We start from the raw sequence: 22,408 nt of genomic DNA on the forward strand, positions 1-22,408 counted from the left end.
AGAGTCTATTGCAGGGTCACCAAAAATGGTGAAGCGACTCCAATCCGGAGACCTCCTGATCGAAACAGCCACCTCGAAACATTCTGAGCGGCTGTTAAATACAACATCTTTTGGGGGGCTAACAGTATCAGTTACTCCCCACAGAACCTTAAATTCATCAAGAGGTGTGATCAGTGAGTGGGACCTAATTTCAGTCTCCGAAGAAGAACTACTCCAAGAACTTAGTAGTCAAAAAGTAACAAATGTAAAAAGAATTATGAGTAAAAAAGATGGGAATCTAACTCCAACTAGAACCATCATATTAACATTCAATACTCCAGACTTACCATCCTCAATCAAAGCTGGCTATTTGAATTGCCGTATTAGACCATATATTCCGAATCCCGTTCGTTGCTTCAAATGCCAGAAATATGGTCATTCACAGCAGGCATGTAGAGGTGACTCCATCTGTCCCATATGTGGATCTAAAGACCATACTCAAGCTGATTGCTCAGCGGCAACCCCTGCGTGTTCAAACTGCAAGGGAAATCACCCTGCCTTTTCCAAATCTTGCGAGTTATGGATTACAGGGAAAAAAATTCAAAAATATAAAGTAGAAAATAAAGTTACGTTTCCTGAGGCACGTAGGCAAGTTATGTTGAGCATGCCTAGCAGTCGATCCTACGCTGTTCGCACTAGAAACTATGTATCTACTGGAGCACAAACAGATGTATCAATTCCGCCTAATACGTCAATGGCTAACTGGCTTAAATCTACTCTTTCAAATTCAAAAAAAGAAAATCCTCAAAATAAAACTAGCGAAGCTACAAATACCCCAGTCAGTATCCCTAGTGATACTCCATCGGTCCCATATGACACAGAGCAAACGAAATCTGACACAGGTTCAAAACAAATGGAAACTCCTACCAACAGTATGGAAGTAGATGAGCGTTTAGATAATGGGGAACCCATTTTGGAACTCCATGCAAATGACACCATGGATTCCGTACGCCCCTATTTTCCAAAAAAAGATAAAATAAAACAAGACAGACCGAAATGCTCCACTTCTAAAAAACAGTCAGACCAATCGAGCACAACTAAACTCAAATAATGTCTAATATCATACAGTGGAATTGTACAGGACTAAGAAGCAATTCTGATGACATAAAAGATTTACTGATTAAATATAATCCGATAGGAGTATGTCTACAAGAAACTTTCTTATCATCTCAAGCTTCACCAAAATTTACAAACTATACAATATATAGAAAAGACAGGATTTCGGAATCTCCTGCTCGTGGAGGAGTAGCTGTGCTTATAAAATCAAACATACCGTCCAGGCAAATTCAATTACAAACTAGTCTAGAAGCTGTGGCAGCACGTATTTCAATCGGTATATCAATCACCCTAACTTATATATATATATCCCCTTCTCAACCATTATCAAATACAGAACTTGATAATTTGGTTATGCAACTACCATCTCCAATCTGCCTTTTTGGTGACTTCAATGGCCACCATCCATTATGGGGGTCGCCTGCGATTGACACAAGAGGCAAATTAATAGAATCATTCATGAATAATAACAACCTAACTATACTAAATTCTGGATCTCCCACTTATATTCACCTATCTACAGGATCTACTTCTGCAATAGACTTGTCAATCTGCTCACCAGCAATTCTCCCAAGTATGACATGGTCAGTGCTAAACTATCCTCTAAACAGTGATCACTTCCCAATCCTTTGCTCATTACAAACAAGGGTAACTGCAAATCTCGAGCACCGATCCACCTGGAAGTTCAAGAAGGCAAACTGGGAGAGCTACTGTACCCAGGTCCAGTTAGACAGGAGTTATGTTCAGCAACATCGAATTGAAGACGTAACTAACTACATTACCAATCAGATATTAAATGCAGCAAAAAATTCAATTCCGAAGTCACGACCTCACAAGTGCTCCCACCATAACAACTGGTGGAACACAGATTGTTCTAATGCCAAGCGTGAGAAAAACCGTGCTTGGAACAAATTCCGTAAGTTTCCTACAACCAGTAATCTAATAGAATACAAAAGACTTAAAGCCAAAGCAAGGCAGATTAGGAGAAAAGCCAAACGTGACTCCTGGATCTCATTTGCCTCAACTATCACCAAAGACACTGACCCACGATTCATTTGGAGAAGAATTAAAGCGCTAAATGGAAAATTCATTCGACCACCCTCTCCAATACTCTGTTGGAATGGAAAAGATCTCTCGGCACCTAAAGAAACCGCGAATGCGCTAGCAGAATCATTTTCTTCAATATCTGCTTCTGCTTCCTACTCCATCTCCTTTCAGCGCATCAAGGCAGATGCAGAACGCCGCAAAATTAACTTTTCCACACGGCTCTCACTTCCATACAATCAACCATTTAATATAACAGAACTCAAAGAATCCTTAAATAAATCTTCAAATAGTGCTGCCGGCCCAGACGACGTACATTACATCATGCTAAAACAATTACTTGAAGAGGACTTACGTACCCTATTGATCTTCTATAATCGAATCTTCTCAGAAAATGATTATCCACTTTCGTGGCGTCATTCTCATATACTTGCCATACCAAAACCAGGCAAAGACCCTTCTTTGGTTAACAATTATAGGCCAATATCTCTCACAAGCTGCATGGGGAAAATTTTTGAAAGAATGATACATACGAGGCTTACCTGGATCTTAGAAGCAGAGAACCTTTTAACAGATCATCAGAGCGGCTTTCGTAAGAACAGATCCACTCTTGATGTACTTATCAAAGCTGAATCGAATATTCGCAACGCCTTTGTCATGAAGCAACATCTAGTCATGGTCAATTTAGATATTGAAAAGGCATTTGATACTACCTGGCGACATGGTATTATTATGGACCTTTATCATCTAGGACTAAGGGGTCATCTCCCTCAGATAATTCAGAATTTCTTGCGCCACCGCTCTTTTCAGGTCCGTTATCAGAACGTACTGTCTACACCCCATATTCAGGAAGAAGGAGTACCGCAGGGATCTATACTCAGCGCAACGTTATTTGCAATTCGAGTCAACAGCATAACTAGAGACATCCCCAAAACTGTGGAGGCATATATGTACGCGGATGACCTCGCCATCTCTTGCCAATCGCAAAACATGAACACCATTGAGCGTCAACTCCAACTTGCCATTAACAGAATTGAATCCTGGATGTCACGCAACGGATATCGTCTAGCTGTACAAAAGTCTACCACCACTCACTTTTGTAAGAAACGTGCTGTCCACCACCATCCTGAATTACGGCTAAACAATTCTCCAATACCTGTAGTAAACAGCATCAGATTTCTCGGTCTGATTTTAGATAGTAAGCTTAACTTCCAAGCACATATCACATATCTACGAACTACTTGTCTAAAACAGTTGAACATGCTTCGATCAGTCTCATCCATGTCGTGGGGAGCTGATCGGTACTCCTTACTTCACCTCTACAAATCTCTGATCCGTTCACGCTTAGATTATGGTTCTCCCGTATATGACTCAGCTAGGAAAAGCACATTAGATCGGCTGAATGTCATCCAGCACAGTGCCCTGAGGACTGCTCTGGGCGCATTCAGGACTTCTCCCATGCAAAGTCTTTATATCGAAGCCCACGAGCCTCCATTACATCTCCGTAGGAAAACATTATTGCTTTTCTATGCTTCGAAGATCCAGAGTCTTCCATCGCACCCCAGTTGGGAGTATCTTTATCACACTCGGTGGGATTCCTTTTATGAGAATAAGCCACATGAAAATCGACCTGCTTCTCTCAGGATCAAAGATCTTATTCTGAGTTGGAACATTGATTTAGCTGATATTTATCAGAACACAACTGCACCCATTCCACCTTGGATGTATGTTTGTGCCTCACATGACGCACATTTTCTCCAGTGGGGGAAGAATGTCATATCTCCCAATAACATGAGACAGTTGCACTCAGCTCATGCTAATCTTAACTCCGATTTCTGTAAAATATATACTGATGGGTCCAAAACTGATAGTATGGTAGGTGCTGCAGCTGTCTTTCCTACATGTACAATTTCAGCCACACTACCTTTATCATGCAGTGTCTTCACTACTGAGCTTTATGCCATCAAGTTAGCACTTAGTAAGATTATTGAACTTTGCATCTCACCCGCAATAATTTACACGGATTCCCTCAGTGCTATCAATGCCATAAGGAAGAATTTCTCCTCTTCTCATCCTACATTGAAAGAAATTCATTCCCAACTATTTTCCTGTAGTATGTCCAATCTGTCAATCTGCTTTTGCTGGATCCCTGGCCATTCTGGCATTCCGGGAAATGAAAGTGCGGACTATGCTGCTAAACATCCTCAACCCACTCTCTCACAACATCCTCAGGTTCCATACACTGATTACAAACCTGTTATTCGTAAAGCATGTTACCACAACTGGTCACAGATATGGAAAAGGAATACTAACAGCAAACTTTACCAAATAAAACAAGAACCAAAGCTGTGGCTCTCTTGCTTCAGACCAAACAGACGTGAGGAAGTGGTGTTGGCAAGGCTAAGAATTGGAAATACACATCATACCCATCTCCACTTGCTATTGGGAGAAATCCCACCTGTGTTCATCCTGTAACAGTCGGCTCACAGTCCGCCACTTTCTGCTTGATTGTCCCTTGCATTCAACCATCTGGTCAAACACTTTTCAATCAATTTCCAACCATTTTCTAAGGCTTAACGTATCACCTGATTTATCTCATTATCCTAGGAAACAATGCAAATATTGAAGAACTTTTAATATACCTAAAATGTATTGGCCTATACAACAGTATATAATTTAACAACTATAAAGATAGAGTCATGCAATTAAACGATGAATAGACACAATTTGGCCTCAGATGCCCTTGTGTCTTTAAACCCAATAACAACAACAAGCTCGTTTTAGTTTGTTATGAACAACATTGCAGTGTGCCTGTCTTTTTTGGTTTGATGAAATGTGCGCTTTGCTTCTTATAACGCACGTGATCGGCGGGATGACCCGTTCTTTGCCATTTTCTATACAGTTTTTGCTTCCTGAGGAAACTTGCTTTCAGTTGTGGATTAAACCATTCTTTTGTTCTCTCAGATATTTTGATTTCTTTTGCTGCTCCTTCCAATGCTATTTGGTAAAGCTTTTTAGTGATCATTTCTAAAGCTTCGTCTACTGGCTTTTCTTGCAGGTCATTCCAGTTGTAACTAGTCAGGTGACTGAGAATGACCTCTGCATTAATATACTTCACGGAGAAAAGATACTTCCTTTGCTTTTCCCAGTTCGTGTGGTTACCCTGCATGTATTTGTGTATCTTCAGTGCTGCTTCTATTTCAATGGGATTGTGGTCCGACTTAAATTTTATGCAGTTTTGCGCTAGCCTTATGTCTAAGGAACTATGATACAACAGGTCAAGTTGCTGCATTCCCCTTGTCACTGGTGTCGGAAGCTGCGTTAAGTGCAATGCACCCAATGTAGCATCCAGCTCTTTCTTGGCCTCCCTGTGTTTCGGAAAAGGCAAATTAAAATCTCCCGCTATTATTGTGTCGGTTAACTCATCAAGCTTAACCATCAGTCCCTTTCTTGCGTTAATACGGATTTAGTGCCATAAAAAGTCAAAAAGGAAATACGATTTTTTTGAAGACGAGGGAATAACGTTTGGGGGTAAACTGCAACTCGTCTACTACTATCTCAGTACAAAACACCAACCAGCACAGAATCCAAAAGGACATTTTCTGGCGCTAATTAAATATATACCAAAATTAGATCCAGTTTAAACGATAACACTGTTGAGTTTCTTAAGAGCTCACTTTATTCGGACAGGTACTGTGGATGCTTATTATATTTGTTTTTAGAATAACTGTATGTTTAATACTTTTTGCTAGAATCTTTATTATTATAATAAAAGTTTGATTTAAAACGTGAATTCAAGTAATTATTTGTTTTTTCCTTACTTTATTGCATCTAATTGTCATAAAAATTTATTGCGAAAAATGTTTTTTTTTTTTGGAATACCGGTATCCCGGTTTCATAAATTGAAAATATCGAAATACCGGTATTAAGATTTTTGACCGGTATTTTGAGCCCTAGTGACCAGGCGTCAACTGAATGACGCTCTTGCATCCAGAAGAGGAATGTCAGAAGGTGCTGCGAATTCGAATAGTAAGAATTCGTGGATGCGTGTTATGTCTTACGTAGAGCTGTTTCTAAATGTTATAAGCAGCTCTACTCCTCAGTGGTTTTCCTTGTTGATATTCAAGACAGTACAATGGCCAAAAAAGAGCGTGGTGCTGTGCTTGTGCAGTGTGCTGTTTAGTTGTTTCTGACAACCTTGCTACCGGGAAGCAACGATCAATAGGTAAGCTGCTTCGTGGTATCTGTGGATGTCACAATGAGGCGGACGACAACTATGCACGTACTGTCCTAAGTGGACTATGTCCAGCACCTATGGGAAGTAGCGCAAGTCCTCCCTGTGTCAACACTCCTCTGTCACGTACGGCAGTCATAACCACAAAGAATCCTGCGTCCACAGGAGATAGCGCAATACCGTTGGATACCAGCAGCTCCTATATTCAAGAATTCCAAGTCTTGGTACCAGCAGGTGAATAATCTCGTCTCTAGTAAACTGGAGACCAGCGAATCGTGATCATTTGTTTGTTGGTAGCAAGAATTTGCGCACAACTTAGTAATGATTCAATGATGCCAATTTTTCTTTTGGTGCATCGCCACCACTTTACATCGTAGATCAGTTAAAATGGTCTTTATCGTACATTGCCTATGAGGAACTGAACACACACCTTACAAGAGAGTAAATGTGTTCAGTGGCCATTTGCATGGTTGGCTGAAAGATCCGGAGTAACTCACGGTGGAGATCTTTTTCTGTGATCGAAGAACTCTTAAAAGAATTATTGAGTATTCTATGACATTCTATCCAGACTGGGATGTTCGAAAATTTTCCTTTAGCCAAAGAGTTATTGATTGTTGGAATGACGTTCCACCCAGTCTTGTTGGAACTTAATCTTAATTTAAGGTGGAAATGGATAAACATTTGAAAGTAATAGGAAATGAAAGAAGGGAAGGTGAAATTGGTTACTATAATTTATTTTTTTGCTGGTGCCACATAAACGTGCTGTCTTGAATCATTGCACCGATATTAGTAGTTCAATGTGAAAGCAAACTTTCACAGCATCAGCCAAAAAAAAAAAAAAAAAAAAACACTTCTCACATTCCCCTATCCATCCCCCTGTAACAATATTTACTTCTTTCTTGAGTTTATTCAAACTACCTGCCCACAACAACAGACTGGATTTTGTTTCAACAATCAGCCACGCGCTGACTAGGCGCAAAACTTTGGTGCATCTATTCTGCAGCCATTCTTCCTCAAATAGAAATAATTCATGATTTATATTTAAAAAAAATAAGAGAAAAATTAAAGACTTTTAACAGCGAACGATGAGAGAACAGTATGTTTCTCAATCCGCAATTGCGCATTTATTCACGTAAACCCATCTATTGGGAGTCTAGTTATTATATGCTGCTGAACTGATAAAGAAAATTTATCAATTCTACTCTTCCTGTTTTAATGAAATTTGGAATGCCTTTAGAAATCTTTCTGAAAGCCGCAAATATAAAATTTCATAAAATCCATCCACGGGAAACGGAGTTATTACATGCGGACGGACAGACCAAAGTGGCGAAGACAATAGGCGTATTACACACACACACACACACACACACACACACACACACACACACACACACACACACACACACACACACACATATATATGATATTAAGGATAATATAAAGAACCATTAGAATAAGTAAATCAATCCAATAATAATACCAGCAGGGATCTAAGAAAACGCAAAAAAAAAAAAAAAAAAAAAATTATATATATATATATATATATATATTATCGCTTTTTACCGACAATCTAGATGACTTCAACTGGGGCCAACCACCCACAATGAAGGCAAAAAACGACAAGAAGTTCTCTGTTTCTGTGATGATCAATATATGCTAAGTAATTTAAATCTAACCAAATATAAACCAGTATAGGCCGGATGTAAATCGAATATAAATAAATCGAAAGAAGATAATAAATGTTAAAAAAATTTAGAAATATTAGAATCAAAGGTAAGAAATATAAGTAAAATATAAATGTAAGCATATATTAATCATCGTTGACCCGACAGAGAACGTAATTTAATGATTAAAATAAGATTAGATATATAATACATACTACATTTGACCGTATCTAGGACATAATGTAATAGTCGTCAAAATAATAAGTGGTGCCCCCTATGTGATGGATACGGTAAAAATAAATAATTAAATTAAATTAACGCATAGAGAAACATGCAGATAGTAAGAAGAAAAACTAAAGGAGTAGGAAAAATAGAACCTGAACTCCACAAAGGCGAAAAATAGTGGTATAGATAAGAAATAGTTTCTCCTACGTCCTCGGATTGCCCTAATAATTTCGGAGAAATAAAAATAAAGAGTGTAGGACAGTTTAAAGACATTACAAGATATAAGTTGTGGCTCGGGTATGCCCGGGATCGCAAACCCGTTCCTATAGTAGGACTCTGAGCTGAATTTGCATGTTATCTCAGCGTGAACTTAAGTAAATTTAAGTGAATTTAACTATATATTAAAAAAAAAAAAAAATAGATCTGGATCTTCATATAGAAATATTCCATAATAATAATATAGATGTAAACATATATAAAAGAGATGCATTTAATTTTAACGTAGTCAGCCTTAAAAACTGGAAATCTAATATATCGAAATCAATGCATGCTAATATAATTTTATCGCAATGTTTAAGGATTGCTTATATCTGCAATAGTAATAAAAATTGTTCAGCGGGCTTAACAGCGTTGTACGGCAGGTTGATCAATAATAATTTCCCTATCATTTCAGGAAAGCGATAAACATAATTAATTTCAAAAATTTGTTTTCTGAACCTATTGTTTTAATATAATTTTCAATATAATCGTTATATTTAGTGCCATGTATATATGTAAATAGGATACACTTTGCATTCTTGGTGTCTTACGGCGTAGAAAACTTGTACCCACCGGCTTGCAAATTACAGTGTATCATTTTTTTTTTTTTTAAATATATAGTTAATATATAGTTAAATTCATTTAAATTTACTTAAGTTCACGCTGAGATAACATGCAAATTCAGCTCAGGGTCCTACTATAGGAACGGGTTTGCGATCCCGGGCATACCCGAGCCACAACTTATATCTTGTAATGCCTTTAAGCTGTTCTACACTCTTTATTTTTATTTCTCCGAAATTATTAGGGCAATCCGAGGACGTAGGAGAAACTATTTCTTATCTATACCACTATTTTTCGCCTTTGTGGAGTTCAGGTTCTATTATTCCTACTCCTTTAGTTTTTCTTCTTACTATCTGCATGTTTCTCTATGCGTTAATTTAATTTAATTATTTATTTTTACCGTATCCGTCACATAGGGGGCACCACATATTATTTTGACGACTATTACATTATGTCCTAGATACGGTCAGTATGTAGTATGTATTATATATTTAATCTTATTGTAATTATTAAATTACGTTCTCTGTCGGGTAAACGATGATTAATATATGCTTACATTTATATTTTACTTATGTTTCTTACCTTTGATTCTAATATTTCTAAATTTTTTTAACTTTTATTATCTTATTTCGATTTATTTATATTCGATTCACAGAAACAGAGAACTTCTTGTCGTTTTTTGCCTTCATTCTGGGTGGTTTGCCCCAGTTGAAGTCATCTAGATTGTCGGTAAAAAGCGATAATATATATATATATATATATATTTATTTTTATTTTTTTTTTTTTTTTGCGTTTTCTTAGATCCCTGATGGTATTATTATTGGATTGATTTACTTATTCTAATGATTCTTTATATTATCCTTAATATTATAGACATTATGGGTGTAATGCATGATTGCTTGCAACTGCATTGACTCATAAATATTATTTACATATTAGTTACAGATATTGTCGTTTTAACTTTCTTTCTTTATTTTTTATCAATAATTATATATATATATATATGTGTGTGTGTGTGTGTGTGTGTGTGTGTGTGTGTGTGTGTGTGTGTGTGTGTGTGTGTACATATATATGAAACAAAATCAGCTTATCCTATATGAAATATATCTCACCTATTTTACTAATTGTACTTAAACTATACAAAAAATATATAATAAGACTGACGTAATGTTCTTTCTAGATATGTATAGATGGCATTAATTAGTTCTTGTTTAGTTAACTTTACATAAGTTATTTATTATTTTTTTATATTTTATATATATATATATATATATATATATATATGTGTGTGTGTCACAATTCCAAAACAGTTCAGAATTGTTTTTGAATTTATCCTGAAGTGTACAAAGGGAAAATAAAGAATCGATAATGAGTGAAATCACTATAAAAAAAAAAGAAATTAATGACGAATTCCAAATGATTATTTAATTGTAACTTTTCAGAAAATAAAAGCCTTGCACCCACACTGTACCTTTCGCACAAAATAAAAACTGACACTTTACTAAACGAATGTTCACTAATACAGTCTTGTCCATGGATTCGTGCTATTCTTATTGAACATAATTCTCTTTTTTTTTCTCTAGGGAGAATTTAATTACGATGTTGTTCAGAAGATGACCTTCTTGGATTGTGTTATTGCTGAGACGCTACGAATGTATCCACCTTTAATAAAGCAAGTAATACCAATATCTTCATATTTTTTTCATGTTTTGACATGTTTACGTATACTCAATAATTTGTAGCATTTGAGTTACAATACGCTTATTTGTTGTTGGGTTTGTTATTGGGTTTTACAAGACAGTCTCTGGGCATCAGAGACTGTCTTGCGTGGGTTCTGTGGGCGATTTTCTGTTTGCTAGAAGAAAAACCAGAGTTTTCGTGAGTAAAATCCATGCTCCCTCCAGTTGAGACCGACTAACTCAGCCACGTTGTGAAAAGGCCCTTAAAAATTCCTCACGTCATTGACGGGACTCAAATTCAGGTCATTTCCACTCGGTGTGGGGAGGACGGAGATTACACAATTTCTACAGTATGTTATGCGCACCTTTTCCAGTTGAGCCCGTAATTTAAGTACAGTAAAGATTTAAATAATAAAAATATCACAATAAGCTTAATAAAATACCTTTAGAAATGTCCTCCCTAAAAATTAAACTAAAATTACTAATCTATCGCGATATCCTGTGCAAAGTTGAAATTTTATTTGTGACGGCTGTTGGATTGCTTGGTGACAGTGGACGACTTGGAGGCTGCAAAATCTGCCATGGATATCGATCTCTGCAGGATCAATGGCTAGTGCAGCTTATACTTCTGTAGGACATCATGGAAGAGATGATGCAGTGGAAAGAGTTCAAATATTTCAGAGCGTCTTCCATGCATTTAATTACCACAACGAGCCCCTTGTGGTAAATAAATGTATGGATGTGAACATCACAAAAAAATAATAATAAAACTGTTTGGTGAACACGACAACTGAAATAGTTGGACTGCTGTAATTTTAAGAGTAATGAATTTCTCTTTAAAAAAATTCAATAAGTGAATTATTTTTCTATTTTATCCTCTGCAGTCTGGACCGAACAGTAACTGAAGACTACACGTTAGGGGACACTGGACTAGTTCTTCCTAAAGGCATGGTCGTTAATATCCCCGTCTATTCGATGCACCACGATCCGGAATTCTATCCTGATCCAGAAAAATTCCTACCTGATAGGTACGTATATAAATGTAATATTCTATGATTTATTCTTTCTGAGAGGGTGCGCGCGCGTGAGCCGTTCAGTATCTACCTTATTTGGAGACCGATTTTCTACATTACCGAGCAAAACATCACGTCATTCAAAACCAGACGGTGCATCAGAAAGCTCGAAATACCACCTGCTAAGCCCAGACATTTCTCAGTCGGTTCAAACGACCTTCACTAATGGAAAACCCATTCTCGTAAAATCTTGGAAATCAGCTTAAATTCATCCAATCATTTCGAAGTGAAAATTAAAGGAGTTGCTTGAAGCACAAAGTTTTGGTGACTGCTCTTGAATGTCACGGAAATCTAAATGTTTTCATTCCATTACGCTACTGAATGCCTCAACCCTACTTTCACTCTACCGAGCCATCATCTGATCTCCACAGTATTCGATTCACGAAACTGGGCAAAAGAATACCAGGTCACGAGATAGCTGTTAACACAAGAGTCAGATTCCACATAAGACGTCAATATTTTGTTGAAGCAGATATTAATACTGCAGCTACAATTCACACCACTTTAAATGACAATGCCCCATTCCTTCCCACAGACCATGTACACAACAATTATCCTTTGTTAATATTCTTCTTACATGATCGAACCACAAGATTAACTAGGATTTATCCAGCATTCGCTCCATATTTGTTATCCTCCAATTTAAAACTGATCTCCTTTGGTTAGGTTCAATTATACTGACTTAATAGGCCCCGGGTGCCAAGCGAATTCGAGGTCAAGCGTTCAAAGTGCGAATATATAGCGATCTTTCCAAGTGATAAAAGTTTATATTAAGTTATATCGTTTTTTACTGGAAGTTCATTTATAATTCAGTTCTATACTTGAAAAATCACAAGTAAGAACAAGGAAGGAAACTCACCTTTCTTTTTAATTACATATATTTACTCTATTTTACTAACCAACTAACTTATCTAACCGCTTGGCCTCCTTGCGGCACTGCTCCTGCCTCCCCGTGGCGGGGCCGGAAACTTGGGAGGGAAAGTCAACCTCCCAGGGCAAAAAGGAGCCTAACATGGACTACGACAATTACCCAGAGCTTGAGCAGCCTAGGCGCTCATCCAGTACCATCAACAATGCTGATCATGAAATTTCTCACGATGTAACAAAGTCTAAACGACTGCGTACAGACACAGACCAACAGGAATGCCCATCATTCCTTATCTTACATAGTCTGTCGGACAAATCTATGAGCACTCTCTCACCATTTCTTATACAAAAATGTTTGGAAAATGTGGCGGGCTCTCCCAAAATGGTGAGAAGACTAAGATCTGGAGACCTCTTGGTAGAAACAGTGAGTCGTGCACATTCTGAGAGACTGTTGAAACTAACAGTATTTGGCGGGCTACCCATTCAAGTTACCCCTCATGCAACACTAAATACTTCCAAGGGAGTAATTGCTGAGTGGGATCTGATAAATGTAACAGAAGATGAACTGGCCCAAGAACTCAAACATCAGAAAGTAATACAAGCCAAGCGCATCATGATCAGGAAAGATGGAGAACTTGTTCCCACCCGCAACATCATCCTGACATTCGGAACACCTATCTTGCCATCCAGTGTCAAAGCCGGCTATCTCAACTGCCGAGTACGACCCTTTATCCCGAATCCTATAAGATGCTACAAGTGTCAAAAATTTGGTCACGCACAAATGGCTTGTCGAGGAGATCCAGCCTGCCCAAACTGTGGGTCGAAAGAACATTCGCACACAGACTGTGACGCCAAAACACCGCACTGTCTGAATTGCAAAGGCGTGCATCCAGCCTACTCCAAGTCATGCGATCTATGGAAAACTGAAAAAAAAATCCAAAAGTACAGGGTAGAACGAAAAGTCACATACCAAGAGGCAAGAAAGCAAATTATGCTTAACGCACCTAAGAACACCTATGCAGCAGCAATGCAAAAACACCAAACAACAGCAACACAAACTGAAGTATCAGTTCCCCCAACAATGTCGATTGCAGATTGGGCCCGATCTATACTGTCACCATCAATGAAACAGACTCCAAAAGAGCTAAAGGTAGTAGATAGAGCCAACAACACCCCTGTCTCAGTCCCACCAGCAACCCCACATAGACCACCAGATATTTCAAAGTCAAAAACCGACTCAGTTACAAATAGGAAGACAAACAATATCACTTCAGAAAATATGGACACTGATAACAATGCTGACCCAAATGAACCTATCCTAGATCTTCATGCAGAAGATGTCTTGGATACCGGACGCCCAAACTTTCCAAGAAAAGAGAAAATGAAACTCGATCGCCACAAACAGCCTGGAAATAAAAAAGACTCAGAATCTTCCTCAAGTAACAAAACCAAATAATGCACCAAATCATACAGTGGAACTGTAGAGGAATTCGCAGTAACATTGATGATATCCACGAGTTAATTGATCGTTATCATCCCGTAGGCATCTGCCTACAGGAGACAAATTTAACACGTCATGTGTCACTCTCAGTTAAAAATTATGCACTCTTTAGAAAAGACAGAACTGCTACAAATAATGCTCACGGAGGGGTAGCCATACTCATAGACTCCAGAGTACCTTGCAGATTAATTCCTTTACAAACCTCCATCGAAGCTGTTGCAACACGTATTGTGATTGGTATTACTTTGACAATTGTTTCTATCTACCTTTCGCCCAATCAGTCCTATACCATCCATGAACTGGAAGATCTTATTCAGCAGTTGCCAACCCCTATCTGTTTATTGGGTGACTTCAATGGACACCATCCATTGTGGGGTTCTCCCAATGCAGATAGACGAGGACAACTTATCGAACAGCTTGCTGACAGACAAAATCTGATTATACTAAATACTGGCTTGCCAACTTACATCCATCTCTCTACGGGTACAACTTCTGCAATAGACCTTTCGATATGCTCTCCGATCCTCTTCCCTAGTATTGAGTGGACGGCCCTCGACAACCCGCTAAATAGTGATCACTTTCCGCTAATATGTAAAATTCAAACAGCACAATCCATAATTTCCCAAAACTATGTAAAATGGAAATTTCACAGAGCAGATTGGGCAAAATTCACTTCCCGAGTGTCCTTTGATGAACAGATCATCGAAACCTGTCCTATTGACACAGCTACCGATCACATCACAAGACAAATACTCGCTGCTGCATGCACTGCGATTCCACAATCACAGTCAACAACCCATAGAACCACAAACTATTGGTGGAACGAAGAGTGCAAAGGTGCAAAAAAAGAAAAAAACCGAGCATGGAATCTGTTTCGAAAATATCCCACCACCGCCAATCTTATAAACTACAAGAGACTCAGAGCCAAGGCCCGTCACATTAGGAAGAAAGCTAAAAGAGAATCTTGGATTCGATTTGCGAGCACGATTAATAAGAATACTGATTCAAGAATAATATGGCGGAAAATAAAACAACTAAGTGGCAAAGCTCCCCAATTATCCTCTCCAATTCTGAACTGGAATGGACAGGATCTTTCTTCTCCTGTAGATATAGCCAATGCCCTAGGGACTGTTTTTTCACAGCTATCTGCCTCAACAGCATATGATCTATCATTCCAGAAGATCAAAGCATTAGCTGAAAAGTCCAAACTGAACTTCAGATCTATGAGTAAATGTACTTTACCTTATAATCAGCCGCTTACAATGCTTGAACTTCAAGAAGCCATATCTAGCTCAAAACACAGTGCTGCAGGCCCCGACGGAATATACTACATAATGCTCCAACACTTAAATAAAGAATCGGTCTGTTCACTGCTCACTTTTTTCAATCGCATCTTTCTTGAACATTGTTTCCCCAGTTCCTGGCACCACTCCTATATAATAGCAATTCCGAAACCAGGAAAAGATCATTCCATTCCTGAAAACTATAGACCTATTTCTCTCACCAGCTGCTTAAGCAAAACCCTGGAAAAAATAATTCACCGTCGACTTACTTGGTTTCTCGACTCTAAGAATATAATTTCTGACAATCAATTTGGATTCAGAAAAAATCGATCAGCCCTGGATCTCATGGTCAAAGCGGAAACAAACATCAGGAATGCATTCATTCGAAATGAGCATCTCGTCATGGTATGCCTTGATGTAGAAAAAGCCTTCGACACCACATGGCGTTTTGGTATCCTAAGAGATCTGCATTCCCTTGACCTGAGAGGCCACTTACCGTACTTCATATTGAATTTTCTTCAGCACAGATCTTTTCAAGTCCGATACCGACAAGTTCTCTCTCAAACATATATACAAGAAGAAGGGGTCCCACAAGGCTCTGTGCTCAGTGCCACCTTATTCGCAATAAGAATAAACCATATGACTAAATATATGCCCAGCACTGTGAATTCATACCTCTATGCCGATGATTTCACTTTTTCTTGCAGTTCTCAAAACATGACTTTCATTGAGCGGCAGCTCCAAATTTCAATTAATAATATTCAGTTATGGATGGCACAGAATGGGTATAGACTCTCTTGTTCAAAATCTAAAGTAGTTCACTTTTGCAACAAAAGGAAGATGCATCCAGATCCAGAAGTACACTTAACAAATCAAACTATCTCAGTTGTGAGCAGCATTCGTCTGCTTGGTCTGACTTTTGATAGTAAGTTGAACTTCATAGAGCACGTTAAACATCTAAAGACGTCTTGCCTGAAAAAAATGAACATACTCAGAGTCATTTCTTCTACATCATGGGGTGCAGATCGGTACACGTTACTGCATTTGTATAGAGCCCTAATCAGATCTCGCCTTGATTATGGTGCCCCGGTGTATGATTCTGCTAGAGAAAGTGTGCTAGCGCGACTTGCACCAATTCAACACTCTGCCCTGAGGATTTCTACAGGCGCTTATAGAACTTCACCAGTCCAAAGTCTTTATATTGATGCTCATGAACTTCCTCTAACCCTCAGAAGAAAGATGTTAATTCTTAACTATACAACTAAAATCCAAAGTCTACCTACCCATCCCATTAGGCCGATACTTAACGACCCACAGTTCACAACATTCTATAGAAATAAACCAAGAGCAATTCAACCTTTTGCTCTCAGAGCTCAAGCACTATCAGAAACCTGGAATATAGATCCCGATAAAGTTCTTCAAGATTTAAGCAGTACGGATCCCCCATGGAGGTGTATTATGCCACTCTGTGACAGTTATTTTCTAAACTGGGGAAAACACTCTCTTGCAAATGTTAATATACAACAACTCCATATAGCCCATACACAAAATTATCTGCATTTTTCAAAAATATATACTGACGGATCAAAATCTGAGAGTGGAGTGGGTGCATCAGCCGTTTTCCCTCATAAAACCTTTTCTGTATCACTTCCCAATGAATGCAGCAGCTATACAGCTGAATTATACGCCATCAAAATTGCAGTGGAAAATATCCTCCATCTGACCATCCATAAAAGCATGATATATACAGACTCCCAGAGTGCGATTATAGCTTTACAGAAAAATTCTTCTAAAACACATCCTTTAATAAAGCTCATAAAATCCAAACTGATGCATCTTCAAGAACTCCAACGAGTGGTCATTTTCTGTTGGATCCCAGGCCATGCTGGGATACTAGGAAACGAACGTGCAGACTATGCCGCTAAACATCCATCCGACAGAGAATTATCACAGCATTACGTCCCATATCTTGACTACAAAAGTAACATTCAAAGAATGTGTAAAGAACAATGGAGAATTCAATGGCAAGCCCAAACACACAATAAACTCCGCCAAATAAAACCTGAACCGCAATCGTGGACCTCCAGTTTCCGTATGAACAGGAGGGAGGAAGTAATTTTAACTAGAGCGCGAATTGGCCATAGTCACCTTACCCACCTTTATCTCCTCACAGGTAATGATCCTCCACAATGCACACAGTGCAATTGTCCACTCACAATAAAGCATATTCTTATTGAGTGTACTTTATACACCACTGCCCGCCAAGTCTCTTTTAGCTTTCTACCAAACCTTAAAGAACCTTTGACACTCTGCCATATCATAGGTAACGACGCTAATCTACTGGAGTTCTTTCACTTCACAAAAATTATCGAATTATATGATCGTTTTTAAGTAATGCCATCACAACCACCATGCATATGTACCATTTATAACAGTGATAGGTGCAATATGGCCTAAGCAGCCCTTGCACCAAAAAACAACAACAACAACAACAACTGACTTAATAAATAATTATTCAAATTTTTTTTATGTTTTAATTCTTTTAAAAATGCGAGCAACTTCTAAACTACTAAAAAGTTATTTTGATATGCCTTAATCTTTTCAAATTTTCAGAACTCTTACGAGCTTAGATTGTGATCAATCAAACATTAATCAATAAAACCCTCTGAAACATCGTAATATACTATAAAAAAGTAATGTTCCCTTTAATAACCATTGCTAAGGTGACTCGTTACTCTGTGGATAGATTCTGCACGGACAATAAAAGAAAGAAAAATAAATGAATTTTCTGTTTATACTCCGGGACGACCAAACAGTCAGAGGAGTTTACAAGATACAGATAATACAAGAAACAGCACCGTATTCAGCAGTCACGGTCCTGAACCCCAGTCACTCAAGGCACGTGTACTTATGCACCCGCACGCCTGACCACTAGGGTACGGCGGCCTTGATCTTTGAATTTTAAAACCTTCAAGTGAAATCCAAGAATTCAGGAACTTTTTATCCATAATGCGTTTTCCATCGTGGATGTTGGATTCATTCCAGTTACGTTCATCAGGTAACCAACACAACCGGACACCACACTGCGGTACCCATGCATTTCTACACTGATTGGCTGTGCTGTGTACAATATCTTCCCAATACAAGAGGGAGTTTTCATAGTCTGAGTGGGACCGTCTACATATACGAAATAAATAATTAAAAAAAAAAAATACAGATAACAACTCTCGGACTTTGGATGCAGATGTTAAAATTTGTTTGTTTATTCTAAGAGGATGTTTTTTTTTTTTTTTTCTCCAGGTTCTCCCGAGATCAGAAAGCTGATCGCCATCCCTTCGTATATCTCCCATTTGGAGCGGGACCCAGAAATTGCGTCGCAATGAGGTTCGCCCTGCTGGAAATCAAGCTATGTCTGGCCAAGGTGATGCGCCATGTGAAGTTCTGCGTGTGTCCCGAAACAAAGGTAGGTGTTCTGTCCGACTTCAGACTGTGCTATTTTCATTCTGCATTAAAGATAATTCTACGAAACTAAGTCCTGAGCGAAAACTACAAAGAAATTTAATTTTTAGCATTTTGGAATTTTTAATCGTGAGGTGTATCGTCAGTGAGTTGTCAATCAAGGGTATGCCTGTCCTTCTGCCATTGAGATGGCAACGATCAAAGAAACAGCAGTCTTCGGTGGAAGGGAATACCGCCATATTGGAAATTGGTAGCCAATGGCTTCCCATTCGAGAAGTGCTATTTATTTGCAGTGTAACAGTGGGGCAATTCCTAGGAACAACTTCATATGGAGCTTATTGCAGTTGTGAATAGTTTTTCCTTTTATTTAGAGAAACTTTGGCTTTCTGATCTGCAAAATATGCCAGGCAGGGAACGAAAACGATTGCTATCTTTTTGATTGAAACAGATTCCATATTACTGCTTCTATTTCTTATTATTATAAAACATCAAATAACTACTTCATTTTTTTCATTTCAGATTCCTTTGGATCTCTCCTCCGCTCGTGGTATTTTGCAGCCAGTAGATGTCACCCTAAAGGTTAAGTGCAGGGAGAACCTGACAGAAGTTACAGAGGGAAATTCGTGATCGATTTAGAGGAACACTCGGAATGAATGCTTATGTAATTCGGAAGATATCAGTGCTTGACACTGATATCTTCCGAATTCAGTGGTTTATCAGCTTTATGTTACGTAAAAGAACCAATACCCATTGACTTGTTGAAGAACACAATCTTATCAAAACTAAAATTACTGCAGAACAGAGCGAAACCGGATACAAAAAGAGATTGTGACAAGTTTAATAATAGGAAATATGCGTATATTAGATTAGATACATACAAACAAGAACACATTCACTGCTATACAAGAACACAATCTTGTATAGCAGTGAATAAATGATGTACATACAATCTTGAGATAATAAATGTAAGAAGTCTTCATTTGTACGATCATTTCTTGACCTTCGATACCTTGTAGATACAAACATTAACCAAATTTCATTTAAAAAGTTTTCAAAAATGGGAAAGTGGCCAATGATCATAGTTTTCGAATATCAGAGCCAATAAGAGGTGAGGTGGGGTGGATTATAATGCTTATATGCTTTAGGTAAACTTGAGACACATTTAACCTTGCTTTTGCTGCTAAATATTAATCTGGTTGTAAGTTTGCAAGATTGGAGCCCGACTATTTGACTGTATTGTTAGAGTAATTAATATTAAATGATTATATTTTATTATATAATTAGCTATTAATTTTAATACAATAATTACAACTACTAAAATAAAACTGATACTAGTTTTCACATAATTCATCTAAAAGAGGAAGGCTGTAGCTGTGTAATAAACAATTTCATTTGTAGAGCGAGTTTTTTTAAAATACTTTTTCTTGAGGACATCACCCGGCTGAAAGTTAATGTGTATAAAGGGTTCCATTAATCAACTCTAACAAAACAAACTACTTAAATAACGTTCCTTAATTCCGTGTTGAATTTTGTCATCAGGTTTAATAAGGAACGACTTGAAGGCAGTTATCAGCTGAACAATGTAGTTGACTCTTCACTTTTCAAATTATTTTTTGAAATAACAAACAGAATATGGTGTTTTAAAGTGATTTATTGAAAATATCTTATACAATGGAAAACTTAGATGAGGCACCAATCTAAAACTACAGAAGCTGTAATCAGAAAGTCTCCGAGAAATTTGAATTGCCTTCTTTAGTATGTATGCCTCTATCCATCTATACAGGGTGTTTCAGTTAAACGTTTCAGAACTTCTAAGAGGGGTAGGGTACATCCTGACAACTCGAAATTATTATTATTATTATTATTATCCGTTTATTTCCATAAGGAAACCACCCCGGGACGGCAAAGTGCCAGGAGGGTGCTAAGTACGTACATATCAGGGTACGAGATACTACGTGCAGTGGGTTACATATACTGAACACGTAGTCTTGTCCCGAAATACATTTTATACACATTTTATGTTTAATATATACAGTATTTACACATTAATGATTCTGTACATACATTATACAATTCATATATTTACAATTCACTAATAATTCCATCTATAACTTACATATTAACATAACTGTTACAGAAGGTATATTTTTACAGTCAACAAATTATTATTGTTCTTAAAGCAGAAAGTTTCTCTTTTACTCTAAATTCTTTGGTACTTTGCAGCCGATTCATATTTTGGTAAGTCTATACGAATCCTGGAAGATCTCTTTCCGGTATGTCGCATCCTCACACAGTTTTTCGGCATCTATGTGTAGTGAGTTAAATATTTTCGCTGCATTTGATGGGAAGAATCTTTGCAGGCTACTAAGATTGTTCAGGACTGGACGCAGTGGATTATTTACTTCCCCGCAACGTCTAGCAGTGGCACGCGGTTTGACTAGAATATTATCCAGGACTGGAGCATCCACTCTGCCTGTGAGCATTTGTGCGAGAGTGTGTATGTTCTTGTTAATTGTCCGCTGCATCCAGGGTGTGATGTTAAGGTTTGAGTAGAGAATGGCCCTTGAGATAGTAAAAGGGTGGCCAGCAACTCTGTTAAGCCATCGCAAGAACCAGTACTCGATCCCAAGGACGGACTTATAATGTGAATCTGGAGCTGAAGACCAGATTTGCGAGGCATACATTGCAATTGGCAGGACACACATTAAAATGTACTTGGTCGCTAGCTGAGGATCCCTAATTCCTACCAGTTCCTGTCTGGTAGCCCATAAAGCGGCGAATATTTTTGTCTTCATATGGGCGAAGTGTTGAGCAAAGGTGAGTCTGTCATCCCACTTAAGACCCAGGTCCAGGTGAGAGTGCACTTTTACCACATTAGACCCGTTCACGGAGATCGAGATGTCATTTTTATTCTGCTTGCAAGTTATGGTCATTTGGGCAGACTTCTGCGCATTAATACGGAGCCCGATGCAATCCAGGTAGCTCTCAAATTCTCTGATTGTGCTATTTGCCATCTGACAAATACCTTCTGCTGATTCATGGTCTTTGGAAGTGATGAAGAATTTTACATCGTCAGCATATGTTATAAAATTGTAGTACCGTGCAAGAAACGGCTCCAGGGCGGCCGCGAAGAGAGTAGCCGAAAGAACTCCCCCTTGTGGCACTCCTCGCGAGATGGTAAAGCAAGATTGTAGCTTTTGGTGCTTAACAATAAGTTTTCTATGTTCTAGCAGGCTGGTTATTATAGTTAACAAATTTCCTCTTACATTAAAATAATTCTTTAAAATCGCAATGAGCGCTGGAATTGAGACGTTGTCGTAAATCATATAGCAATGTGGGGTCGGAAATGCTTTCCTGAAGCGGTGTTGTACACAGAAGCACCATAAAGAAAAGAGACCGTAAGTGAGAAATCGTTTTAATAATACATGAAAAGAAGCAAAAGGTACATGGATTAAAGTAAGTGTT

At 38.1% G+C, this 22,408-nt stretch overlaps 1 protein-coding gene across 1 annotated transcript in view; it reads left to right on the forward strand.

Annotated features, from left to right (window-relative positions):
• LOC150085913 (uncharacterized) overlaps positions 1-22,408 on the forward strand; it is a 137,052-nt gene that overhangs the window by 35,672 nt on the left and 78,972 nt on the right. The window contains exons 11-13 of the mRNA XM_090374739.1: positions 10,665-10,753; positions 11,645-11,788; positions 18,785-18,947. Of these exons, the coding sequence (XP_090230865.1) occupies positions 10,665-10,753; positions 11,645-11,788; positions 18,785-18,947 (396 nt within the window). The remainder of the gene's footprint in view (positions 1-10,664; positions 10,754-11,644; positions 11,789-18,784; positions 18,948-22,408) is intronic.

Source organism: Mastigoproctus giganteus, chromosome 5, assembly GCF_048544385.1.
Source record: "Mastigoproctus giganteus isolate SK-2022 chromosome 5, ASM4854438v1, whole genome shotgun sequence".
Taxonomy (NCBI): domain Eukaryota; kingdom Metazoa; phylum Arthropoda; class Arachnida; order Uropygi; family Thelyphonidae; genus Mastigoproctus; species Mastigoproctus giganteus.